Source organism: Oryx dammah, unplaced genomic scaffold (genome assembly GCF_014754425.2).
Source record: "Oryx dammah isolate SB20612 unplaced genomic scaffold, SCBI_Odam_1.1 HiC_scaffold_22, whole genome shotgun sequence".
In the NCBI taxonomy this organism is placed as follows: Eukaryota; Metazoa; Chordata; class Mammalia; order Artiodactyla; family Bovidae; genus Oryx; species Oryx dammah.
Genome location: NW_024070206.1, coordinates 60,893,880 through 60,920,797, shown reverse-complemented (window position 1 = coordinate 60,920,797; position 26,918 = coordinate 60,893,880). Strand labels below are relative to the sequence as shown.

At 59.7% G+C, this 26,918-nt stretch overlaps 1 protein-coding gene across 2 annotated transcripts; it reads right to left on the bottom strand.

Annotated features, from left to right (window-relative positions):
- Positions 1 to 1,509: 1,509 nt before the first annotated feature.
- Positions 1,510 to 26,903, bottom strand: CTDP1 (CTD phosphatase subunit 1). 2 transcript variants are annotated; one of them, XM_040264390.1, is made up of 13 exons: positions 26,434 to 26,903; positions 21,487 to 21,570; positions 20,888 to 20,981; positions 19,567 to 19,695; positions 17,995 to 18,145; positions 17,011 to 17,101; positions 15,334 to 15,500; positions 13,571 to 14,548; positions 13,153 to 13,294; positions 12,379 to 12,579; positions 7,959 to 8,121; positions 6,601 to 6,767; positions 1,510 to 2,304 (listed from the first exon to the last, which is right to left on the bottom strand). In XM_040264390.1, the coding sequence occupies exons 1-13, from the start codon at positions 26,736 to 26,738 to the stop codon at positions 2,163 to 2,165; spliced, it is 2,814 nt and encodes a 937-aa protein (XP_040120324.1). In that variant the 5' UTR covers positions 26,739 to 26,903; the 3' UTR covers positions 1,510 to 2,162. The 2 variants fall into 2 exon arrangements, with proteins under 2 accessions (XP_040120324.1, XP_040120325.1); XM_040264391.1 differs by lacking the exon at positions 26,434 to 26,903 and adding an exon at positions 24,256 to 26,347.
- Between the last annotated feature and the right edge of the window lie 15 nt (positions 26,904 to 26,918).

The following is a 26,918-nucleotide window of genomic DNA, read 5'->3' as shown; positions in this document are numbered from 1 at the left end:
TGGTGACACCATCCAACCATCTCATCCTCTGTCGCCCTCTCCTCCTTCTGCCCTCAGGGTCTATGTTATAAGGTCACAATCAGATTTATCGTAAAAGGCCAGGCACATGACCACAGGAAAGCACCATAAGTGCTGGCTGTGACTGTTACCCTGGGTGCCTTTTTCCTTTTTTACTTAAAAACTTTTCCCCCTGGGCAGCATTTTAGGACAGGATGTTTAGTATTTAGTTACTGTTGGCTGTGCTAGGTTTTCGTTGCTGTAAGCGGGCTTCTCGTTGCGACGGCTTCACTGTTGTGGAGCACACGCTCCTGAACTCACCGGCTCAGGAGTTCTGGTGCGTGGGATTAGTTGCCCTGAGGCACGTGGGATCATCCCAGACCAGGGACAGAACCCGCTGTCCATTGCACTGGCAGGCAGACTCTCAACCACTGGACCACCAGGGAAGTCCTGGGCAGCAGTTTCAAAATGGAAAAGCTTTATTTAGAGACAGGCTGTGCCTCTGAATGTGCCTGCGCACACATGACCCGCGTGAGGACGAACCGCGGGGAGGGAGTCAGGATCCAGGAGAGAGGACGAACCATGGCAGGGCAGTCAGATCATCTGGTGGACTTTTGGACCCAGCTGTACCTGAAGCTACACCTCACTTCTTAGACCAGCCAGTCAATAGAGGAAGACAAGCCCACTGGAGCTGTGACTGTTACTTGCAACTGTTGCATGAGAGGATACAGCCATAGCCAATCCTCACCTTTAACAGGTGATTACCCGAGAAAAAGAGAAAGGCTTGCTCTGCTGCTGACCTCGAGTTGAAGCAGGCCTGCTTTCTACGCCTGGTGGCTCAGCAGTGCTGTCACTCATCCACGCCTCAGATTGGCACCGCTGACGCCCCAGGCCCCATCTCCGCCCCGCACGGCAGGCCTGCAGGTTTCTTATGCCTTCCTGGGCTCTGTGCCTCCACCTGTAGGCCAACCCGGGGTCACCAGGAAGGGCCAGAGGGCCGTCCTAGGGGAGGCACGATGGTGAAATCATCCTGGTACTACCTTGTGTGTGGAGGCCAGAGGCGAACGCCTGGGGTCTCAGGTCAGCGGCGCCAGGCGGGCTCTCACTGACGCCATCTGAGCACACAGGCCTGCAGGTGAGACCCAAGATCCCGGGGATAGGACCACGCTGTGCATGCTGCTGGCGGACAAGCCGTACGTGACAAATTTTACAATCTTGTCAGCTCTGAGCTCCTAGGATCAGAATTGCTCTGCTTTCCTTCAGTGTTAGATCTAATTTTCATAAATCTATTAGAAACAGCAGCAGTCCTCAGCTTTTCTAAAGCTTTGGTGCGTACGGAACGAGCAACAGCCACAGGCCAGCTTGGGAGGACCCTGCTTCTCCATTCCAACGTCCAAGGCCCTGCTCACTCACCCATGAACCTCCCCACGTCTCTGCCCACGACCTCCCTGACGGGCGCTGGGGTGGGGTGGTGGATGGCTGGACCCTGTGAGGAGGCAACGGGGCAGGGAAGAAGGCTTACAAAAAAAGACTTTTATTAAATGAAAGAAAAATCTGTTTGGGGGGTCACATATGAAATAGATATACAAAACTTTACATCTGATCTCACGAAGGAGCTGAAGGTGGTGGCCTTTGTCCCGATGCCCGTGGGAGTGAGGCGGCGGCGGCCTGGGCATGAAGCCACGGGACCTGGTGTCAGCAAACCCCACGGGCCACAGCGCACCGGGAGCTCTGGCCCGTCTGCACTCCGCGCAGGTGTGCGCGGGCCACGCAGCTTCACTTAAACCCTGCGCGAGCCGCCACTTCCAGCAGGAGGGCCGGATGCCGGGCTCCTGCGCACCATCCCGTCTCGTCAGGGCCCCAGGCCTCAACCTAAGCGACGTGCTGCAGCATTAATGGCACAAGCGGCCCCCGCCTCTGATGACAGACCCCACGCTCCAGCCCACACCCCTCCTCTGATGACAGACCCCACGCTCGGTCCTGCTGTGTGGCCTGGCTGAGCTCAATGACAGTCTGGCGTGGCCCGCGCTCCCCACGATGCTGTCCTTAACAAGTCGGCCTTCCTGTGGTAAAACTTCTAAAAACACCTATTTCTGCAAAATAATGTTTCTGCAGGTGGAGCTCTGCAGACACATCCTTCCATGGGTGAGCTGCGGGCCACCAGGTCACATGAGGTCACCCAGCTCAGCCTCCAGCGCGGCAGCCATCTCGTCTGCTTCCGAGCTGCCCCCCTCCTCGTCCTCGCAGCTGGACGCCCCGCTGGACTCGCTGGCCGCGTCCTCTTCGTTCAGCTTCCTCTTGTGGCCCCTGCAACGGAAGCAGACGCACTGTGAGCTGCGCCCAGCCCTGATGGCCAGGGCCCGTGGCAAGTGACACAGTGACTGCCGCCTGAGGACAGGAGAGGGCAGGGTGGGACCAGCCGCCAGAAAGGGGCATGGGGACAGCCGCCAGCAGACAGGTTCATGGTCTAGGCCTGTAATCTCTTTCGAGTTAATTTCTGGATAAATTTCTGACTGTGGCCAAGGTTATCTTGCACTTGACATCTAATTGTTGCAGCACCATTTATCGAAAAGGAAACCAGTTTTATAAGAGGACGCACACCCCCTGACATACACCTCTGGTTTGGGAAAACATTCCAGAAAGAAGCAGCCCCCCAAAGTGCATCTCTCAGAGCCCCAAAAGGCCCTGTCAGCAGCCACACACGCAGGACTACATCGCCTGTTACTCAAGCTCTATCACAAAGATGCTTCTACAACAGACAACAAACGATCCAATCGTGAGAAACACTCCCCAAACAGAAAACAGCAACCAACCCCCTCAAAACAGAATATTCAAAAAGGACAATGAACACTGAAAAAATAGCGCGAGTTAATTGGAAAGTGAAACGGAGGTGCCGTTAGGAAGCACCTCACTGCTCAGGCTGGCAGGATTAGGGGGAGGCCCTGGGCCTTGCGTGGGAGTAGGACTGGCCCTGGGAAGCGAGTTCCCGAGCCGAGACGTGCAACAGGCACGTCTCCCCATGAGGAGACGCGTCCCCGGACAGCCTCCCAGCTACGCCCAGCAAGGTGCTGCGGGGTGGGCACTGGACGGGAGCTCAGTACCCTCAGCTCCTCGGCTGACGCGCCCATGGCCTGGCACCCATAACCGCCCCGCACCCCGAGGTCACACTCCCCCACACTGAGCTCAGAAGCTGAGGGTCCCCCACATCCTGCCCCTCCAGCCCCGCCCAGAGGGACACATCCCAGAAAAGAAGTGGGCAGCGGACACACGTGTCTAAGTCACGGACTTTCATCTGCACCAGGTAAGCAAAGCATCACTCTGGATGCTCTACTGTCGTCGTGGTTACGAGAAGAGCTGCAGACAGAGCAGCATCTCCGTTTAAAAAACCACTCCGTTTTACGCTGTCACTTACAGAGAAACGTGAGGCGGTGGGATGAGGAGACAGGTGAATTGTGGGTCTCTGAAGCCTGAGCTCAGAGGCCTCGCAGAGCAGCTGGGTCTGGGAGGGCAGCGGGCCCCCAGAGCGTCCTGCCTCATCCTAGAAACAGCCCTGCGGCAGCCGCACCTGCCTCAGACAGACGGACACAGGACAGGGCACAGCCACAGGCCACAGCCGCCTTTCCAATCAGTGACCAGAGTTGGAGCTGGGCGCTGGCCCCTGCAGGCAGCGTGAGGGAAGGGAAAGTCAACTGGAAAGAACCCATTCTCTCAGGCCCCGTTCGCACCTTGAGGAGGCTGGGCTGGCAAGAGGAGAGGGTGCCGGGGCCTGGACACAAGGATGGGGCCGAGTGGGTCCCTGCAATGCTTCCAGGAAAGGCGCCAGCCAAGCTGGGGTTGGGCGCCGGGCGGGGGTAGGCGTGGATGCAGGGCTGCAGCTCTCAAACCAAATCAGAGCAGACGCGGGGCCCCGGGCCAGCCCCCACACTGCAGGCTGACTCTGGACGTGCAGAGATGCTCGAACAGAAGGTGTTACTAAGTGTGATTAATCTGAAGCACCCAGATTATTTCCCTTTGTCGAGTGGTGAACATGCAGATACATTTAGAATTGACACGTAGAAACAGTTTTGAAAGACTGCTTACTTCTTTATCGTTCAAACCACTGCAAACAACCCCAATAACCACATTCCTCACAAGGGTACCACCTCCCAGGGACAGAACTGGAGGTCGTGTGTGTGCGCACGTGTGCACAGCAATAATACATGTGCAGTGAACACACGGCCCCAGGCGGGTCCTGTTCAACTGTGGATGCTGGCCACCAGGCAGGGGGTGACCCAGGCCCCACCCCCGGCTGCACGGCTTCGGCCGCAACAAGACCCCGGGGTCATGGGCTGTCCCTCCAGCTCCTCTTCGGCCACCTTCCACTCCATGTGCTGGGAGACCCTCAGTGAGTCACTGGGGTTGGGGCGGGCAGCCTTCCCGGAAGTAAGAAACATGAAGTGCAGAGACCCTCATGCGCCCCAAGGTGTTTTGACGAGGAGCTGAGGCCGTCAGCGGTGAGCCCCCAGGGGTGGGGATGGGGCCAGGCAGGTCCCCAGGGCAGAAGCACAGGTCCCCACGAGGGGCACTCCGGGCCACTTGTCGATAAAACCTTCTCAACTGCATCTGGAGACACTGCTGCAGGGGCGCCAGCCTCTCCACTCTCAGGGCAACGGCCCCCATGGACCTCAGAGCCGGGAAGACGCGAGTTCCAGGGAGACACCAGCAGCCAGCCAGGAGGGGGGACCCCACAGCCTACTACAGCCTCCACTCAGAGACGAACGTCAACTTGCTGAACCCTGGGGGTTCCACAGGAGGAAGGCTCTGGGACCTTGGGGTCCAACAGGCAGGCTTGCCATGGACGAAAGTCAGAGGCCACAGAGGCAGTGCCCGCTGGTGGAACAGGCAAGCCCTCAGTCCCGGTTACACAATGTTTGGAATAATCTCACATCCAACACAATTGAGTTTTAGTGCTTAAATTACCTCAAAGGCTGGAAACAGCTGCAAGCCATGGTTAATAAAGGCCTGTAATTGAGACCAGCTTCCTCTCCTCCCAGCAGAACAAGCAATATTTGTGTTTTGTTTCCACAACCAGCTGCACAGTTCCCTAGGGAAACGCTAACAGATTTAATTTGGAGAAAATTTAAGGCCCGAGAGTCATCTCAGATTTGATGTCGAATAAAGCAACAAAGTGAACAGGAACACAAACACGCATACAAATTTCCTCCCCCAGGGTCCACTGTCTGAGCACTTTGCTGCAGAAAAGCATGTAGACCCACACCTGAAGTCTGCTGTTTAGTAAACACTAAATAAAAAACTTATTTTGTATCAACACCTAACCCAGATTAGACAAAATCCACAAAGCGCGTATGTTTGAACTGCTGGTTACAACCCACTGGGTGTTTTTGGCAAAAAGAAAAGGGCAGCACTGCAGCTGGTGAGGTCACTAGTTCACCCATCAAGGCCACGTCAGGTGCGTGTGTGTGCACGCGCGTGTTTGCGTGGACAGGTCTGTATTCCGCCTCTGTCTCAGCTGCATTCACAGTGGAGGAGATGGTTATTTCTGTGCACGTGGGCATTAAGTGGAGGTTATGATGGGGGGTGGGGCAGGGCAGTGTGCCAGGAACAGGGTATCAGGAGGAAACGGCGGCCTGGTGCTACCAGGACACAAAAGGACCTGAAAAGAATGTCTCTCTCATTTGGAAACATGGGCCATTATTACAAAAATGAGGAAACACCTGAGCTGATCCAGCAGTTTGGCAAACCCTGAGCTGAGCACCCCAGGAGCGCCTGCCCTGTGGTGTGAAAGGCCATTGGGGCCCCAAGGCTGAGCGGATGCCGCCTCCCGGGTGGGCTCCCGCCAGGCCCGGTCACAAGGGAGGCTCTGCGCATCTTCAGAGACGCACTTGAGGGGAGCGTACCATGGCATCAGGGCGCCGGGGCATGGGATCCAGGTCAGGACCACAGGGTGAGAGGGCACGCTCCAAGAAAAGCTTATCCAGACCTCATCTGCTCTACCGTTTCTGAAAAGCCTGAGCACGTTTCATGACAAAAGCAGCTTTCTGAGCCCTTGTGGGATGGAGCACAGGGCTCCCCCGGCCCTCACGCCCGGCGTAGACGTGGGGTCCACGACACCTGCACCCCTCATACCCTCTGCCCTGACGGCGGGACTCCCCACGTGTGAGAACACGGAGTCAAACCATCGTGTGCAGCTGATCACCCGGAACAGAGTTGACAGTTCTCTCCTCGACCCACGGAACAGCGTTCCTATGAAGCAGGGAAGCACAGTGCGCCAAGGGGGCTCCAGCAGCGGAGGGCGCGGTGCCGCCTCCACCTGCTGCGGGGCACCGGCCTGTGTCTGAAGGAGCCGCACTTTCTCCGCAGGTCAGTTCACCTACAGGACGGCCTGCAAGTCAGACCAGGCGGCCAGGAAGACACAGATGCAGACACCCACAGGCGCTCATGCAGCGAAGCTGGACCCGGCCACCTGCTCAGAAAGCAGGGAGGCCTCTGCCCTCTGGGGACCCCCTCAGGGTTCCCACCCCTCCCATCAGGGTCCCCGATGCCGGGAAGACCCAACAGGATGGTGCACACTCACCACGTGGGAGGCGCCCAGCCCACGCTCACCTGAGCCCCCGGCTGTCTGTGGCGCTCCTCTCCAGCCGGCGCCCCCTTGGCGCCCCCAGGGTCTCGGGCGGGCCGTGCCCCGGCTCCTCCTCCGGAGGCTCCTCCTCCTCCCGGGGTTTCTTCTCGCTGTCGCTGTCGTCGCTGCCCTCGCCCAGGATGTCGTCCACCTGACAAGGGGCTGAGCGTCAGCACGGACGGAGCACCACCCCGAGGAACCCGCCCTGCGGCCCCTTCCCAGGGAGGGCCTCAGTGCCGCCTGCTCCAGGAGGACACGTAGCAGCTCCTGCAGCCCCGATGTGGGGTCTGCCCGGGCGGGAAGGGGCGGCCCAGGCTGTGCCCACTCCCCCACCGAGAACTCCAACGCCCAACAAATCACCATTTCTGCCGGAGCCCCGAGGCGGGGAGGCCCAGCGCCCAGGACAACGGCCGGTGCCCTTGGAGCCCCATCCCGAGTGTGTGCCCCGCACACCTGTGCACACCACGGCTCTACGGGGCCCACTTCCCTGCAGAAGTCGTGCACACGCAGTGGACGGTGGGGACGCATTGGAGGAAGGCCCTGGAACCTGGCGTGGCCAGGATTAAAAACCCTCTGATGAAATTTGGGCAATGGGGGTGAGGGGGGACATCCCCGCCCCAAATAGAGCAGCTCTGAGCAGGGACCACAGCCGTGGCAGAGGGCTCAGACCAGAGACATCTCCAGCTGCAAACCTACACGTGCAGCTGAGAAGGGACAAGGCACACGCATCCACGAGTTAAAGCACACACACGGTGCGTCGACAGTCCAAGGGCTGGCGTTGCTGTTGGGCCCACAAGGTCTCCCAGGAGTCCCTGGTAGAGCAGATGGTAAAGAGTCTGCCTCCACGCAGGAGACCTGGGTTTGATCCCTGGATCAGGAAGATCCCCTGGAGAAGGGAATGGCTACCCACTCCAGTATGCTTGCCTGGAGGATTCCGGGGACAGAGGAGCCAGTGGGCTAAAGTCCATAGGTCACAAAGAGTCAGACACGCCTGAGTGACTACCACTTTCACAAGGCCTTCACACGTAATACACCCTCTTCAGTTAAGCTGAAGGCCTCCATTTCTCCCATGAAACCTGAGAATGCCCATGAAGGGAGGCAAGGCAGGACTCCTGTGCTGAGAGACGGCACTCACTGCTCCAAACAGAACCACACGTCCACAGACACGAAGCACCCGAACTGTCAGAGTCTACAATCTCCTCTGAGAGGCTGCCCATAGTCCACGGGTGGGGCGCCAGGGTCCCCAGGTGGGTCAGAAAGCTGCCTCCTGCGCTGCCCAAACACTGGCCAGTCATGTCCCGCCGAGCCGCCCCAGGGTGGACAGAGGGCAGTGCGGGCTCACCTCCTTGTCCATGCTCTCCAAGTCCTCCTTGCACAGCGTGTACAGCGGCATGGTCTCCGACATGCTGGGCTGGCGCTTCCTCCGGGAAGGACCAGGCTGCTCCCCATCCTGACTGTCGGGCAGGTCGTCACCAAACACCTGCTGGGGGCGTGGCTGCACTGCCCTGGAAAGGAAGTCACAGCCCGTGAGGACAGCTGGCCCGGGCCCGACTCTCAGGACAGTACACACACACACACACACACACAGTATACATACACCCAGGGTGCACACACACCCACCTGGGGTACACACACACACCCGGGGTACACACACACACAGTATACATACACCCAGGGTGCACACACACCCACCTGGGGTACACACACACACCCGGGGTACACACACACACAGTATACATACACCCAGGGTGCACACACACCCACCTGGGGTACAGACACACAGGGTATGCACACACACCCGGGGTACACCCAGCATGCACACATACCCACCTGGGTATACACACACAGGGCCCACACACATACATACAGGGTATACACATACACACAGGTTATAAACACACCCAGGGTAAACCCACCCCCACCCCAGGGCATGCACACATACACACAGACAGCATACATATTCCCAGAGTATACACACACACCCAGGGTACACACACACACACACACAGGGCATACACACACCTGGGGTGCACATACAGAGAATATACATTCACCTGGGGTATACACACACACCCCCTCAGGGTATACACACACACAGTATATAAACACAGCTGAGGTACACACACCCCCACCCACACAACATACACGGGGTATATACACACCCAGAGTACACATACAGAGCACACCCATGGGAAACCTGAGCTGTGAAGACACACGCTGCCTCATGGGTGGTGCCTACTCAGGGTTCATCAGTCTTGATTTACGAAGCCAAAGCCCAGCAGGCCCAGCCAGAATGCGGCAGGTCAGGCTCTCCTGTCCTCGGGCTGAAGGCAGATACTGACCTCCTCTCTCACCAACAAACCACGCTGCTCAGCACCGGTCTGGCGGGGTGGGCAGGGGGCGTGAACACTCGCCCAGAAGCCAGCGTGGGGGGGGTCTGCCCTCCACATGAGGTCAAGCAGCTACAAGATCTCCACACAGTCCCACATCAGGTCGCGTCAATAGCCACAGCTCTTATGAGTGTGGAAAAACGGCAGCGGCATCTTTTTACTAAAAACACACCTGTAACAGCCTCCCTCCAGATCCAGAAAGGCAAAGGAGGAACATGAGCGCCCTCCACGGGAGGCGGAGGCCTGGGGTTCCGCTGGGGCGGCTCCCTCGAGTGCAGACTCTGCCCAGCGCACACGCGTGCCTGCCCTTCGCTGCCTCAAGCTGGGGCTCCAGGGACCCTGCAGGCACCGCCAAGACGCTCCCTCCTCCAGGGACAGGACGGGCTTGGCCACCACTCCCCCTCGTGGCCTCCCCTGCCAAATGGCAACCACATGGGGCAGGCAAGCGGCAGGCGGGCACCCACCCTCCATCAGCCAGAGATACCCCAAAATGCAAACAAGCCAGGCTTCTCCATACGTTTCTTTCTACTTGGAGAACAGTCGCATGCGACCCCATGGACTGTAGCCCTCCCTCCAGGCTCCTCTGTCCATGGGATTCTCCAGGCAAGAACACTGGAGTAGGTAGCCATTTCCTCCTCCAGGAGATCTCCCCGACCCAGGGATAGAACCTGGGTCTCCATCACTGCAGGCAGATTCTTTACTATCTGAAGCTACTACCAGGGAACTGGAAAATAGTTGCTCTTCATTAAACAGGTGTTAACATGCAGAGGTTTGCTGTGTTAAGAAGAATGAGAAGTAGGTATTTTAAAGATGTCTCCGCTCTGTCTCCTAACACAGCGACCGCCAGTTGCCGAAGTCCCACCACTCCTGCTGGCTCTCAGCATCCCATGCTGCCTGCACGGCTCCCCAGGCGAGAACACCCGCGCCACCTACAGGGACTGGGGGGTCAGACGGCCACGAACCACTCCCTGCCCCGGTGCTAGCAAGCCCATAGCAGCCCCCATGGCTGACCCGGGAGAAACAGAGACACGCACATGTTTACAGCGGCCCTGTCACTCAGAGTCCAGAGCTGGACACGCCCCCGATGTCCTCAGTGGGTGGACAGTCACAGAAACTGCCGCACCTCACACCACATCGCCCTCTGAGCAGTCGACACAGCAACACTGGGGCAGTCTCCAGGGAGCTGAGCTGGGCGGAGCTGCGTGGCGCCAGCCCACCAGCCCGCGCTCTCGGACGACAGGACAGGGACGGGCACAGGCCAGGGGGGCCACGGGAGGTGGCTGGGGGTGGCAGGGGGCCCAGAGGGGGTGGCCACTCCGGGTCTGGACTGTCGGGACGGGCGTCTCGGCTCGATGCGGGCTGCAGGTCTGGAGATGTGGGCACTGGGGGGAGATGATTAAAGGGTCCCTGGGCTCTCTGTCATTTCTGTTAACTGCCTGTTCCCCCACAATCATCTCCAAAGAAAACCTATACTAAAAAAAACAAGACATTCACAACCTGCAGCATTCAGCTACGAAGGAGCATAGAAGAAGCTGTTTCAGTGGCTGACCCGCTGGGAGACGCGTGTGAGGCATGCTGCCGTGGCCTCGACCTCGCACCCTGCTCTCCAGACACGGCCCTGGCCCAGCGACCCCGTGGAGCCGTGCCTGCCACGCAGGCAGCCTGGACCCGGGCCCCAGCCCGGCGGCTCTGAACGGCAGCTGCTCTCCCCTCCACGGTCCCAGCAGCGACCTGCACATGGAGATCCCTCGTGAGAGGCACTCCGCCCATGCTCCCCAAGGACCTCTGACTCCAGGCCCCTCGTGGGCTGGCACCTTAGCCCAGAACCAGAACATCAAAGCAGGAGCTCCCGAGACTTACGACTCCCAAACAAGTATCAGCCGGAAGCAACCGCCCAACAGTTGTGGTGTCCGGTCACAACCAGGTCTGCCCTGGGGTTCCGGATCAGAACACGCCGGCACGCCGCCCCCGGGAGTGCAGCCACCCTGCCCTCCGCACACACGTGGGCAAGGCGCCATGTCCAGGAAACAGGACTGGAAAGGGTGGATGGCCCAGGGGGTGGCCTGGGCTGTACACTCGGAGGCGAGCCCTGCACCCTGTCAGGCTCACCCTCACAAGGAGGAACCTCAGAGACAGAGCTCACTGCAACACTTCGGAGAATAGCTTGGTGGAAGGATGAGTACACAGCGAGCATGCGCCACGCTGTGACAAGCAGGACGTGCCACACACGCGCGGAGAACGAGGACCGCCAAGACCAGCTCCACAGAACGAGAGCCCCGTGAAGCTTCTGGGATGACAGAATACAGAGCTGCACCCCTAAACCCAAACGCTGTTTAGGATAAGCTGCACGAGCTACTCTAGAAACACTGGGCCACTTTTGTCCAGACGGCGCACCCTCCACACACACACACACCAAGGCCAGCGCAGCTCCAGGGCCCTCAACCCACCACCTGAACACGTGCTCTCCATCAGGGAGGATCTGACAGAGAACACGACGATCACCGCAAAGAAAAGCCCAGCAGGCCACGTGTCCACACGGCCGAGGAGCCAGCACCGCCCGGCCGGCAGCACGGGGCCAGCGTCTTCTGACCCAGGCAGTGACCGCCACCCAGGGGGACCAGGGCAGAGCTCCCAGAAGCCAGCAAGGAAGAAGCATCGACTCAGGATGCAAGACGACAGCCAGTGAGGTGGAGGCGGGTCCACAGGCTGCAGCAGCCAGAGACGTGTCACAGCGTAGTCGTGTGTCTGAAATGGGCCAGGGCCGGGAGGCTGCCGGGCAGGCCACGGGGCTCAACGAGCCTTGGGCAAAACCACCACCAACTCCCCCATGTATCAAAGATGTCCACGACCTTTAACCCAGCTAGAAAGCAACTCCAGGGAAACAAAAGCCGCACACGGGCTCACGATGCATCTATTTAAATGATTAAGTATCACGTTGTCATGAAAAAAAAAAAAAAATCAAAGCCCTATCAGGGACCACGCTCTTAGTTTCAAATAACAAAATCACCAACCAACACCTAACTGAAACTAGCCTCAACTAGCGAGTACATCCATCTGTCCACAGCTGGAGCCCAGCAGCAGGACAGATACAGAGCCTACAGTCACCAGGGCCCGTGTGCCTGCACAGGGCGGGAGCTGCTCCTGACAGGCCCACCCTGTGTCCCAGGGATGCAGCCAGCAGGGCAAGGCAGGAGGGCCAGGGCTGCCTCCTGCTCCCTCGCTGACCCTGGGCAGAGGAGGGCCACGTGCCCGTCCAGGCGGAACCACGCCTCCTCAGGCCCAGAGGATGGGCACAAGGCCTGCCCCACACGCAGCCTGCTCCTCGCGGCCGGCCGTGGCTCAGGGATACCTCCCCGCGAGCGGGTGGAGTACCTGAAGGAGGAGAGCCCCGCATGGGGCAGGGCGCCAGGTGGCCCGGGGCCCGAGGTGGCCGTGCGGATGAGCTTGCCCGTGCTGGCATCGTAGATCCGGACTTCAGGACCAGGCGGGGCCTTGGGGTGCACAGGTGTCGGGTGGAACAGGGCGGCGGGGAGCAGGCTCTGCCTGTCGGGGAAGGACGCAGGGCCGTCCTCCCTACGGGCAAGAAGGAGGGCTGTGAGAGGGGCTGGAACCCACGGGACCCCAGCAACCCCTCCCGCTGGGACGTGACTCTGCAGGGAGCACACGGTTCCTGGTCAGGCCTAAGGCTCTGCCGAAGCCTCGGACACAAGGCAGCACTCTTGCACCGTCTCTCAGGCTGTCTGCAGCCCTGCCTGTTAACCCAGCGCCTGCTCTCATGCAGAGGGGCGCCCGCCAGCCCCCTCTCCCCACACTGTGGCCCACGGGCCTCTGCACCCGCCCTCCCCGGACACCCCCTCCCTCCACACTGGACTCTGCAGAGACCCCTGGACTTCACAGCAGCATTCCCAGCCTCGAAACACCCGCAAACCAGCAATCACGGCGGAATGCCGTCTCGTGTCTCAGAAACAGCAATTCTGCTCCTTCTCCAGGTGGTACCAGGGAGAGGGGCTCTCAGTGACAACCCGCTCGGCGGGGACAGGGGAGAGACTGGTGGGCGTCTCCGCAGACGGGAAGCCGCAGGCTGCAAGGGCTGAGCAGGCCCGCCGCCCGCACCTGTTTGTCGGGGACCAGGCGCCCGGAACTCACCTCTGCGCCCTGCCCTGGTCGTCGCGCAGCGGGAACAGCTGCTCCTCCACCCTGTCCCAGCGCTCCAGGCAGCTCCACAGCCAGTCAGGGTTGACCACGTGCAGCTGCCCGCACTCCTGGGCCTGGCGCACCTTCTCCGTGCCTGCGAGCAAACTCGATCCACTCAGAGCCATGGTGGGGAGTGGGGGGCAGGGGCCTTCAGGGCGGCAGGGACGGAGGGGCGGGGCTGGGGGGGGGCAACACAGAGGGGCACGGAGCAGGGCCGGGGGGCAGGGTGGGGGTGGGGGGCCGTCCTAGGAAGCTCCTGAAGGGCCCCGAGCCCCTGCTGCCTCTCTGCTTGGCCCCCAACCAGAGCCTCTGGCCGGGAGCTTCAGGCCTCTGGCTTGGCAGGGCAGCGGGCAGGCTGGGGGTGACTCACCGGCCCTTGCAGCGATGAGGTGGGTGGGCCGGGCGGGGTCGTCGGGGTCGAGCACGAGCTGGGTGAGGATGCGCGCGCCCAGCGCCCGGGCGTGGTAATGCTCCCGCGTGCGCTCCACAGGGAAGTTGGTGGGGTGCAGCCCGCTGAAGATGATGGCCACGTCCGCCAGCACCTTGCTGCGCAGCTCGGGGACGATCTTGCGGATATCGGGGGCCTCGGGGCTCTCCCCGCTGAGGAAGCGGTCGTACTTGGCGTAGTAGTCGGAGTGCACGCGGGCGAGGATCTCCTCTAGGTGCACCAGGTGGTCGTCGTCGTCCGCGTCCTCCTCCTCCTCCTCCTCCACGCTCTGGTCCAGGGACTCGCCCACCGTGATGCCTGACTGCTCGCTGTTCTGGGACTCAGTCTCGGCCTCCTTGCGGTCGGCGCAGCCGCCGCCAAGCACGCACAGCCCGTCCCTCTCCCCGTCCTCCTGCGTGTCTGCCGGCATGCCGGGGCTGGGCTCCCCGCAGTGGTTGGCGCCCGCAAGCCGCTCCCCGGCCAGGCCTGGGGGGCCTCCCTGCAGCGTGGCCTTCCCGGCTTCGCGGGCAGCCTGGGGCTTCCTCCGGGTCCGCCTCTCCCCACTCTCCCCTTCGGAGGGGGCGGGCGAGGGCTGGCCCTCGGACTCGCTGCTGCTCCCGCTGTCGCTGGGCACGTCCAGGTCCTGGTCGGGGCTGGCTGGACCCCGCACAGGCCTTTTCTCTGGCGGAGTCTTTCCGCGTGGCTGGGTGCCCGCCAAAGTCCCACGGCCATCAGCGGAGGGGGTGCGGGCAGTGGACCGGGAGCCCCTCTCCTCCTCCTGGCAAGGCCAGCATCCTCGAGGGCCCGGGCCCCCATTGAGCTCCCGGGCAGGCCTCCCAAGGCCGTTACTCTCCACCGCAGACGCTGGCCTTCCTTCCTCGGGGTCCCTGATGGACAGAGGCTGCTCTGCGGCGTCGGCACCTTCAGGACGATCGACCAGGCGAGGACACAGGAGACAAGGCCACCATTACTCAGTGAGCGACAGGAAGCCTCCTGTGGACTCGCTGCCCGCCTGCCCGCACCTGCGATTCCAGCCACCTCTGGACGTTGGCACACACCAGGAGGTGGCCAGCGGGTGACTGCTCCAGGCTGGCTGCCTCGTCGGTCACTGTGTTAGGGGCTCCACAGGGTCCGAGACGTGTGGACGCTCTTGGCTCCCAGGCTGTGGTCAGAACGCCTCTGCCTCAGCCGTGCGGGGCGCCCTGGGGCCTCCCTCCCCTCTGCCAGGCCTCAAAGTCCTGCTTCTGCCACTGCAGCAATAACTGTATTCTCAAAATAATTTGAGGGCTAAAGATTATCAGACACTTTAAACTGAAACTTCAAACTTTCTCCAGACTTTGGGCTCTACTGTCCGGAGGGGCTCCATGCAGGTCTGGGCAGGGTGCAGTGGCCCTGCCTCTGCGGGAGCCCCCATACCGCACCCCTAGGCCCGGCTGTTCTCTCCAGGGAGAACCAGGAGGAAAGGGAGCGTTCAAGTGCATTAAGTCAAGTAGCATTCTTCACTGGACTCAACAGGAAAAAATGCTCAGGCTAATACTGTTACACTGAAACCAAATAGTATCAATGTAACAAACAAACCCACCCAACCTCTCTGACGCTGAAACACAAATAAACTGAACAAAACCAAACCCAACCCTGAAGGAGCAGCAGCCACAGCTGAGACGGACCGAGGCTGGCGCACTCCCCGACGGCCGGGGACCACCCACCTCTCTTCCTTGCTGGGGGCTCCCGGGGCGCGGACGGGGCGTGGATGTCCCCAATGCCCTGGAAGTAGACGTACTTCTTCACGGTTATCAGGTTGGGGGCGAACTTCCAGACGTCTTCTCGGTCGTCGATGATGCAAACCATGGAGTCTCCACAGGGAAAGAGATTTCTGGAAATAAATATGCATCACTAGTACCCTTTATGGAAGTCAGCACTCACCAGACGTCTACATTGTCTCTCACGTGGAACCAATGGAGAGCAGACTAACCAGAACCAGGCATGAGCTGCACAGAAGAGCTTGTTGAAAAAACAAGACTCTCAAGATTTCCAGAGAAAGTGACACTAAGGTTGCTAACACTCCTCCCGTCTGGCACTCCTTGGGGCAGGAGCAGGACAGAGTGAGGCGGCAGGGCTGTGGAGAGCCCTGCCTGGGGGAGTTGGCATAGACCAATGGGCCCAGCCAAGGCCCGCGCCCTGTGGGAGCTACCGGCTCTGGGCAGGAGGCAGAGCCCCACTCGTGTTTCAGCCGGGCACGTATGACGTCAGGACAGAGCAGCGACACTGGGGTGCCAGGGGAGCAAGGGCCCAGCAAGCCCGAGGGACACAGGCCCGCTCTGGGGTCTCGTCACCTGGTTTCTGCCCCCAAGGCCGACATTCAGACAAGCAAGTGCAAAGGCAGAGAGTCAGAGGATGGTGCTTCCTGCCTGTCTTCCAGGCCTGAGGAACAAACCCAGCAGAAGCGCCTGCCACTGCTCAGGTTTTCTACTTGCCACTAAAGGCAGGAAAAACGTTCACATGTCCGAAATGATTTTCTGTGAGTCTGTTTCCACGGGCACAAGGTACCTACGATGACTTACACTGGTGATGCTTTCAGCACCTCTAACTCCAGCGAGACCAGGGAAGAGCTCGTGGCCAGAAACCTGCCCCACCAAGCACCCCTGCCTGGAGCTGCCAGGAGCCCTGCCCCTGGACGCCCCATCCTCGGGCAGCTTCTCTCTTGACAAGCATCACACCTTCCCTCGTGCCTGTATCTGCTCACCCAGATGCTCAACCTCTAAACATGAGCACTGTTTCTGGATGAGTACTCCCAGGCTCTCTTATGTACTACAGATGTGAACAGGACATCCTAAACCTGAAACTCGAAATGTCAGCTAAGGGTGGACAACACCAGCCAAAAGACCATACCTAAGAACACCCCTTATTGGGGAGAGGCTGCCTCTCTCTAGGTAGAAAACAGGGAAATTCCTTATACAAGCTGAGCAAGAAATTCTCAATATGAAACAGGCCTTCAGTGAGAGGTCGGAGGCCAGGACGGGAGGGGCCTGTCGGGTAGAAGGAGGCAGGACACTGACAGCAGGGTCAGCACACGCGAGGCCCTGAAGGAATGAGGCCCCGGGGGCGGCCAGGGTCTGCAGGCACTCCGCCCCAGGTGCTCGCCACACACCCTCGCCCTGCCCTCACTCCCACACGTGTGATCCCGGGCTCCGGCCTGAGCTGCCCAGGAGCCACTGTTGCCTGGACATTCAGAGAAAGCAGGGAAAGGAGGGGTCTAGTTGGAAGACAGCGGCCATCCACATGCCAGAGTGGACGCTGGGGACCGGGAGCGGATACGGAACCAGCAGCCGATGCTCCAGACGCAGACTTTACGACAGCAGGTGCACAGCCAGGCACCTACCTACCTGAGGTTCCCTGTTTTGGAAAACGGGTCAATACATTCGTCCCTCGATAATATTCGATGAGAAAATAGCTTCTTCTCGGGATCTAAAAAGCCTTTGAAAAGAAAACAGAACACAGTCCTGTGTCTGAGATGCACTGCCGTCCCACTGTGTGTGAGATGGGGAGACACGGAGCCCGCCCCCCTTAGGGGAAGGGGATCGGTCCAGATGCTGACGGCGGCCCCCCACCCGGATCCTGCTGGCTCAGCAGATGAGGTGAGCACAGCTCAGTGCTGCCCCAGGAGCCCAGGGCCTGCCAGTAACCAGCACAGGGACCTCACACAAGCCACGGCTCCCGGGAGGGGCCTGTGGCCTGTGTGCGGTCCCTGGGCCATCGTGTTTGTACAGCAGAGGGGAGAGCAGGGCGTCCAGGCAGCGCTCTGAAACTCGCCCCGACAGCAGAACGATGTGAACATGGACGAGGAAGCACCTGCCCAGCTGCACACGGCGCCAGTGCTCAGCTGTTCCGAGGCTCACTGAGTGCCCACCAGAGCCCTTGCCCTTTGACAGGACCCCGAGGTCACAGACTCGACACCCACACTGACTGCTGTCTACCGACTGTCCATCAACTGAGACAGACATGTCCCTGGTGACCAGGCAGGCAGCCCCGAGGGCCCCTGCCTGTGTAAGAAAGCCCTTACAGAGAGCTCCTACTTCCCCACACGTCCGTGACCCTGACCAGCCTCTCCAGGGGCCTGCGGCATGCAGCTGACAGAGGGGCAGGGGCTTGCACTCGGGACTGGAGCGCGACTGCCACCAAGCAGAGAGGAGGTTCTGGAGAACCGGCCTGCCCGCGCCCCAGCCACCACCGCGGGGCCAAGGCCGAGGCAGGTAGAGCCTCTGACCTTCCCTCCATCTGCAGGACTCACCGTTGAGAAAGAGAGGAGCCAAACCCACACGCCGGCCGTTGAGTGTCCAGAGCGGGACAGAACCCCATGAGCTGCTCACCTGCAATGGTGTGTGCGTACAGCCGGCTGCCAAACGTGAACACGTGCAACTCATACAGCCGGGCCACCTTCTCCAGGAACTCCTTGCAGTGGGGACGCAGGCGTGTGTGCAGCATGGGCTCACCCCGGCCCAGCTGGAAGTGGAAGATGCCCTGCAGAGAACAGGGCCGGTCAGAGGGCGGCACCGACATGCGGCAGGTGACAGCCACCAGGCTGGGGGTTACAGGGGGGAGTCACGGCAGCACAGCCTGCCGCGCCACACAAATGCCATCCTCTCTCACACTCTGTAAGGGGGCTCAGCCTTTTCCTGCAGTAACCGCCCGGGTGAGCACTCCGGCTAATCACAGCGACTGCCCAGAACAGCCAGGTGACCTGCGATAGCTTCTTGTGACAACTATGGCACCTTAGCTGTCTGAGGACCGGGCACCAAAGGCCTCACGAAATCTCAGGACTCCAGTGGACACTCACGTCCCAACCATTTCACAAGCACCATGGGCAGGCAGCCAACCACTGCAGATTCCAGAGTCTATCCACAGTGCCTCCTGGAGCCAGAGAGGAAGGTAAGCTAAGAGCCCCACACAACTCAGCCCAACTTCCTTACGGTTATAAAATGCAGCTCCACTGACTTACAGCACAAAAACAGGTTCATTTTTAGGAGACAGATGAGATCAGTAACTCCAACCTGCTCACACGTGATCTACATGCACGTAAGTCTACTCTCCTTAGAAAGTTAAACTCCTTTTAAATCTGTTTATCATTCATTTTCCCGTAATAATAAACTCGAAAAGGAAATGACCTGAGGCACTGTTAAGTTTTCACTGGCTATAAACCTGTCACACTGTTCGTGATGGAGCTACTCTGGTGAGACACTTGGGAGTTGAGATGGTACAACCACCACCCAGCCCCACCCCAGCCCCACGCTCAGCGGTAAACCGTCTGGACACTGCAACAGAAAAATCCTCAAATCCCAAGTGAGGGTATCCGAGGTTAAGGGTTCAACCCGCCTCTCTAAGTGCTGCCCGCAGGTCTGGGAGCTGCGATGGTGGGGAATCAGGGGGGCACAGGGAAGCCCCTGGCAGTGGGCATGGTCCACGCGGCCCCAAGGACACCTTGCTACGTATCACACGTGCTCACACTGGGCATGATGCAACCAGTCAAACTCTTATGAAATGAATGGAAATATCCGGCTCCACAGTGGACAAGCCCCAGGTGGCTGCAGTTGCCACCGCGGCGCCCCACCCCTGCCCACCCAGCTCTGCTGCCCCTGAACGCGGTGGTCGTGATGTAGGAAACCCTGAGACACGTCCACAGGTGACGGCACAGACGGCATGGAGAGCTGTTCCGGGACAGAAGACCCCACGACACAGAAACACTAGCCATCTGAAAACCTGCACTGCTCTGCGGGAGAGAGGGTCCACTCCAGCCCCCACCAGCTCTCCACTGCCCCCCACCGCAGCCATGAGCTCAGGGGCAGAGCCCGCACACTTCCTAAGCCGAACACCCAGGCCCCTTCCGAGGACGGCGGCGCCTGCCCCCGGCTGCGCCCGCCCCCGGCTGCGCCCGCCGCACTCACCTTGTTGGACATCTGCTGGCAGTGCTGCTCCGTGGTGTGGATCAGCGTCTGGTCCAAGTCCACCATGAGCACCAGCTTCCTGCTGCGGTGCAGTCGCTGCTGGTCCTCCCTGCCCAGCTTTTCCGCTTGCTACAGCCGGGGAAGCAAAGAGAAATGACTGAGGAAGGCCATGTGGAGACAAGGTGACGCTCCGTCTTCTCCGGAAACAGAACCGGAAGCTGGGGTTGCCCACTGCACCCATGCGCCCAGCGGCCCAGAGTCGATGCCCTGGTGCCTGAAGCCCGTTCCATTTGCTCGAACGTCCTCAAGCCAGTCTGACGGTGACCGCTTCTAGTTACGTGCGGACCAGTGATCGGGAGTGGAGAGGCAAGAGGCTGAGTCTACACAGACTCGCTCAGGGCGGGGGCGAGAGGACTGAGAAGCTGTGAGCCACGGGGCGGCTGCCGCCATCCTGATGAGCGACAGGAATCCCACCCGGTGCTCCCGAAAGAGTTTATGCAGAAAGGCCAAGGGCTACTCTGTTACAACAGAAACAGCGGGAACACCTCCTTCTCTTTTCTACCTCAGACTTCCTTGTTTTGTCTTAAACATACTTACGTACTTATGCTTAGATTTCAGTAATTCAGAGAAGTCAGAGTCACGTCTCTGGCGTTGTCTTTTCCACAAAACACAAAGTAGGCGTATGTCGTTTACAAACACAGTGCTTTGACTGACAACGCAGAGCTCCAGGGCTCCCCCAACAAGACAAGAAGCCAGTCCTCACGGGGCCTGTGCTGGCGCCCTGTCCTGGCGAGGCTCGCACCCGTGTGGGCCCTGACCCAGCATCAGGAGGCCTCTGGCCAGCACAGCCATATGACTCTCGCAATTTGTAAGAGCACGCTTTCTGTTCCCAAACCTCCCCTCAGCACGTGCACGTCTGCTAGTGAAAGCATGCACTGGGCCCCCACGCCCCTGTGGCCAGCACCACTCAGCCAACAGCGCTTACTTCCTGCACAGCCCTGCTCCCAGGCAGGGGCCTTCCGGTGCCACCAGCTCATGACCCTGCCTGGCCGGGGCTCCCCGCCCAAGGTTGTCTTCCCCTCTGAGCCCAGGCTCCAGAGGCAGCATCCCAGAGAGCTCCCACCCCAAAGGCAGGGAGATAACAGGAGAGGCACAGCCCCTGTCCCGCGGGCAGGCCGCTTGCTTCACACGGACCATCCGTGCACTATGGTCACTTGGGACAGTGACAAGAAGAGGCCTGCCCTCTCCGCCCCCGCCCCTGCCCTGACTGAGGAGTGCCCCCAGGACCACCTTCCCAGCCCCGGCCCCCCAGGACACCTACCTCGGAGCTCACCATGAGCTCAGGGACGCTGTGCACCATGGACACGGTGGCTGTGGACAGCGGCACCTGCTGCCGCCCGTTCTTGCTCTGCAGCCTGCAGAGAGAGGGGCGCTGAGGCCAGGGCTCTAGCTCGCTAACTCATGGGGACTTCAGCTTGGGCTAATTCTAGTGGACGTGCACTGGGGGCCTAGTGCTGAAGTGTCCTCCCCATCTGGAAACACAGGAGCACTGAGGAAGAAACTAAATCACACTTACAAAGTTCCCTTTGAAAATAAAGACCGTCCCAGAGGCCCACAGCGTGAGAAACAGAAGGATCCACATCGCTCCACACGCGCAAACCACGGAAACCCTCGACCACGGGGGCAAACCCACCCAGGCCGAGACACGCCCAGGCGAGAAGTCCAGGCCAGGTCTGGGACGGCTGTCCCAAAGGGACGAGGAGGAGGGCTCGTCACAGCTGCTCCCACCACACCGGGGTGCGCGCCTCCCGAGGAGGCAGCCGGCCCGTGGCGTGTGGGGGACAGCGGTGCCGCTGCCTGCACCCAAGCCCTCGGCCCTCGCCCCCACAGGCCCCGCCGCTCCAGAGCGCCAGCACTTACTGGGTCAAGTCCTGGCCACACTCGGCGCACAGGCCCTTCATGACGACGGGGTGACTACATCCTTCTAAGCGCACCAGGACCGCCCTAGATGGGAGAGAACAAGCACGTCAGCAAGAGCTGCAACCCCTGGGCTTATTGGACGCCCCAGGACTGCAGGGGGTCATGCTGCCCCTGGGCCATCTCTCTGGCGATAAATGAAGGGCTTTCCCTTCCGTGTGTCCTTCATGTGAAACACAGCAAAACTACCTACAGAACAACAGAAAGGACTCAGGATGTCCTGTCAGATAACAGAAAACTGTCTCAAAATGCATGAGAAGCTTACATGGGATTCTCCTATGGTTTCTGATAAACAACTTAGAAAAACTGAAACGTTAATGTGACAAAGAACAACTCATTAAAATACAGACAAATAATAAATGATTCTTGTTTCCTGTAGTCATTCCCAGTCTGGAGAAAGGCTATGATTAATCTAAATTTTTCTGACAGGACTAATATTCCTAGTTTTCATAAACACAGAAATTGCTGTTTTCTTTGTACATTCACCTCAAACCCTGGTGGCCTGGCAGCGGTCTCTGAAGGGAGGCTTTCAGCTCCGCAACCTGATGGCTGTGGGTCAGAGTGCCAGGCGGGTCAGCGTGGTCCCACCTCCCGACCCGGCGGGCGAGGACCTGGGCGCCTGGCGTGGGGGCCCCTTGGTTGACTCCTCACAGACTCTCTGAGACCTCTCTCGCCTCCCGGGCAGTGGCCCCATCCCTGCCCTTCACGACCCGGCTCCCCGTGCCCCCGGCCAGGCACCCCCCAAGGCTTGTGCCGGGCGGGTGGCGCGGCCCCTTCCCTGTGGGCCCACTGTCAGCACCATCTCAACGCCTCCCAGAAACTGCCCCCTCAACCTGACCCTAGACAGGCTGGGGGAGCGGATGAGCCCCTGCCCTGAGCACACGGAACTCCTCCAGGTGACCCTGCCCATCAGCAGTGCCGGCGTGGGGTCTCACCCGCTTTAGTCCTTGGTTCTGGGGTGAGGCCACTGCTGCCACGGGCCCCCACCTTCCCAGATCCCTTCCTGCCAGGGACCCTCCTGCGCACGAGAGGGGGACGGTCCCAGGATGCGCCTGAGACCGCGCAGTGGAGCTGGCAGGCAGACGGAGGCGCTCCGCTCCAAGTCGAGGGTGCCCTCCAGCATCTGCTCATGGGTCGGGGCGCTGTGGGCCCTGTGGCACCTGCGCACAGCCTGCCGCGGGTGGCGGGCTGGGGAGAAAGAGTGACTGCTCATCCACCATCTCGCCGACGCCCCTCACGCTGCGGGCACAGGCCCCGCAGACCTGCTGCCCGTGAGGCCACAGGGAAACAGCGGCGGGTGGGCTCCCGGGCCGGGGCCCCCACACGCTGCTCCTCTCGGCAGGCGCGGCTCGGGCTGACACTTGCCAGGTAAGTTGCAGAAACGCCCAGCCCACATTAGAGGGAAGCCGACCTTAGAGTCACCTGTGTGTATCCGCAGGAAGCTGCTCCCAGGACCCACTGGTCCCAGAGTCAGAGGACTCTCCAGTCCCTAACAGAGAATGGCCCGGTGTGTGCACACAGCCTCCCGTGTACACTGGCCATCTCCCGGTCACCGGTGACACCCACCACAAGGCCAGCACTCTCACAGTTGCCGGTATGTGGCAAATTCAAGCTTTGCTTTTTGGAACTTTCTGAATCCCTACCCTCACTGCTCAGATGTTCTGACCCAAAGTCAGCTGAACACACAGGTGGGGAAACTCACGGACAGGGAGGTCCGACTGCATTTTCCATAAATTACAGGACCACTCAGATCTGCCCCCCAGGGTCAGCGCTAGGTGTGACACTGTCCAGCTGACTTCAGGATCTCTACTTGGGCTTAAAAAATATCCACCCAAAGAGATGCAGTCCCCAGAGAAGGAAAGGGGGTCAGACAGGAGCAGCAGTCACGGTCTTTTGGCACGAGATGCCCTCCCTCTTCAGCTCTGCAGACCTTACCACGGGCAGGGTCGTTTTACCTCAACCCATCGCACAGTCAAGGCACTGATGTGCTGTGAACTCTAGAAACACTTCAACCAAGGAGATGAGCCTCAGAATGGCAAGCCAGCCACCAACACAGGCCCACCTCCCCAGCCGATGCCTGAAGAGAGGCCGTGGGACAGGCATCAGTGCGGTCGCCACACAGGTATTCCCCTCAACACACAAGGACCAAGCTCTCGGGAGGCTTCTGTGCTCAGGAGCGTCTGTGTCTGCTCTAACGGGGAGCTCAGAGCGCGCCGGCTGTGCCGAAGCAGCGCAGCGTCAAGGAGCGGGTCCCAGCGTTCTGCCAGGTGCTGGATCTGGCTGGGTCGGACGGGTGAGGGGCAAAGGGACCTCTCTAGAGCAGTAAACGTCTGACTGCTGAAGAGCACTGGGGGGCAAGACGTCCAGACCACGGCTGCACTGAAAGGAAGCAGGACTTCTTTGAGAAAGGCTGATTCCAGGGCTGTGTCAGGAAACAGGACCTGGAACGGTGCCTGCTGCCTAGTCCAGGATAATCTGAGTGTTGAGAAAGTAACTGGAAATGGACTATAATCCACTGAATAAGGACCCAGGAGTCCATGCCAATAAGTTAGTTTTTCTCACAGTAGAAAGCCAACCAAGAAAGGAAGAAGAAACGAAGGAATTAAAAACATCACCACTGTACAATCCTGATACAAACAGCAGATTCAGACAGACAGGCTACCGGGCACAGATAGTGCTAGTTGGACGTCAAGAAAAGACGCAAGCACGCACCTACACAGCCTCCTCCTGTGCCGGTCCTTATCCATCACCAGGCTTGTTTTCTGATTATTTTATGTGTATATTTTCCTTTCCTTTGGAGACTTCAATGTATCCACATGAATTGAAAAAAAAAGTAGACAAGTGAAAAGAAAGGACAAATAATTAACAGAAATACTTTCTGCTAACAGTGCCTTGTCAGAATATTTCCAAATCAAAATAATTTCAATCCACATACGCAATACGAGGACAGAAACAGACTCTTCTTTCGTCTACTTCCCCCACGGGGATGCTCCGGGTGAAATGCGGCCTAAGCAGACAGCAGTGTGGAGGAAACCTGGGGAAGCCCAGGAGGGACTGGGCTGGTGTGTCAGAACCTGCTGGGACCCCGTCCCCTCCTCTGTCTAAAAGGTCAGAACAATCCTCGCTCTCCCCGACAGTGTGAGCGCTACAAAAACACGCAATCCCATCACAGGTCACAAGAGCATCTCCCATTTCCACTACACATCCAGAGACAAGGTCTCTAAGTTCCTGGAACTGTTCACTGCCGGAGAACAACCTCTGGTGTGGTCAGGATGAGACCAGCTGATGACAGCGATGATGGACCCAAGGACAACTCCGGCCACAGAGCCTGGCTCTGGGCTGGTGCTTTACACACCCTCTCACACCTGCATTCCAGGAGAAATGCTACCACTGCTCAGAGTCTCAAAAGGCCCCGGGACAAACCACTGCAGTAAGATACCCCAAGACCTGAAACACCAAAAACACCCAGAAAATTACCCACAGCTGGGAACTCGTCACTAGGCCAGCTGCTGGGCTGACTGGCGGCATTACCTGACTGGGCTCCTCTGCTTTGCAGGACGGCGGCACGTCAAGGCTCACTAGCTGCTGTGACCAGTAACCAGCCTGCCTGGGCCTTGGGGCCGTTTCCGTGCAGTCGGAGTAACAGAACAACAGGGAACAGAGGTCTTTCCCTCAGGGGTTTTCTAACCAGTGAAACGGCAGCATCAAGCAGCCTGTCCATCGTCCAGGTGGTGGGTTTACAGGCTCCTTAGGGCCCAAGCAATGGTCAAGGAAAACCTGACTTCAAAGCAACGCTGAAAGCACACCAGGGTGTTACACACAGAGAGCCTCTCCCTCGTAAGGCCAGGCGGATGGCTCTGGCAGTGGCAGATGAGAGTGCAGCCCAGCCACCTCCCCTGCACTCTGTGGCAGGTACAGAAGGCTGAAGACCTGGCTCTGCCTCCAAAGATGAGAGAAGAGAACTGGATGCAAGATGAGGCACCCAGGAGTGCGACGCAGGCAGGCTCTAGCCACGTGGAACCAGGTGGAAAATGTTCAACAACCAGAGGATGAACCTGTGCCACCAGGAGAGGAGCAGGGGCTGGTGCCCACCTGAAGGGCCAGGGTGGGGAGAAAGGAAACTGAGCGGCCAGGGCACTGGGGCCCCCGCAGAGGGAAACTACACCCCAGCCACTTAACAGGAGGCAGGGATGCTCACCTGCCCCAGGTTTCCGTCCCTGTAATGGAAACAACGACACCAGTCATGGGTACACAACTTTGTGCACAACACTGGTCAACTTATAAACAAACAAAAAAAATCCCTTCACAAGGTTAAAACAGGGGTACGACAGCAAGAGCCGATGGTAGGAGGATACTACTGCTTGCCCTGACCTACCTATACCAGAGCCGCACCCCCTTCCTGAGCTATGAAGCAAAACTGCCAGGTTTTACAACCGCGCTTCACAAGGTTTACTGCGACCTCAACAATTGCACGCCTCCCAACAATTAACGCTGTGACAACAAGCAAGGAGCACGCCTGCTTCTTCCTGTACGTGCTATGACCCCTAGTTTTCCTAACTTACAAAAGTGACGTCTTGGGTGGAGACACCTGTCAGAGAGAGAAAAGAACGCAACTGTCTTTCAAAGAGTGCAATTTCGGAGACACAGGGCTTTTTTTTTTTCAAGTTTGTTGCCTCCGATCAGTAGATGACTAGCAGGGACTGTCACCCAGCCTTAGAAAAACAGGCAGAGGCGCAGCTGTGCGCCCAGCTTGCAAACTTCTCCCCGAGCGCAGCCCCTTCAGCGGCAGCCCGGGAGACCCGCTCCCACCCAGTGCCCAGCCCAGGACCCGCTCCCGGCCCAGGCCCAGAGCTTCCTCCAGACCTGGCTTCCTCCCCCGTTACCACTCACCCGGGGGCCACCACCTGGCCCGGCTGCGCGCACAGCTCTCGCACCACGCCCGCGCGCTCCGACCTCAGCCTGCGCTCCGCGCGCACGCAGCCTCCGGAGCCGGTGCGGACAGGGGCGGGCCCGGAGGGCTGCGTGGAGGCGGCGGCCTCGCACACAGCCAGCACGGAGCCGATGCGCACGGCAGCGCCAGCCGCTACCCTCCACTCGAGCAGGCGCAGCGGTCTGGGGCCGGGGCAGCGCACCTCGGCTACGGCCGGCGGCTGGGAACCCTCGGCGGGAAGGCGGCCGCCGGGCGGCGCCTCCATCGCAGCCAGGCGGAGACGCTGCGGAAGGGCGCCGGCAGAGGCTCAGGGCCCGGCGCCCCTCGCCGCGGGCGGGCGACCCCGGCCCAGGAGGGAACAACGCCGGTAACGCTGCGATCCTCAGCCCCGGACCGGCTTCCACCCGCCGCCCGTCCCGCGCCGACTTCCGGGACAGCGTGCGGA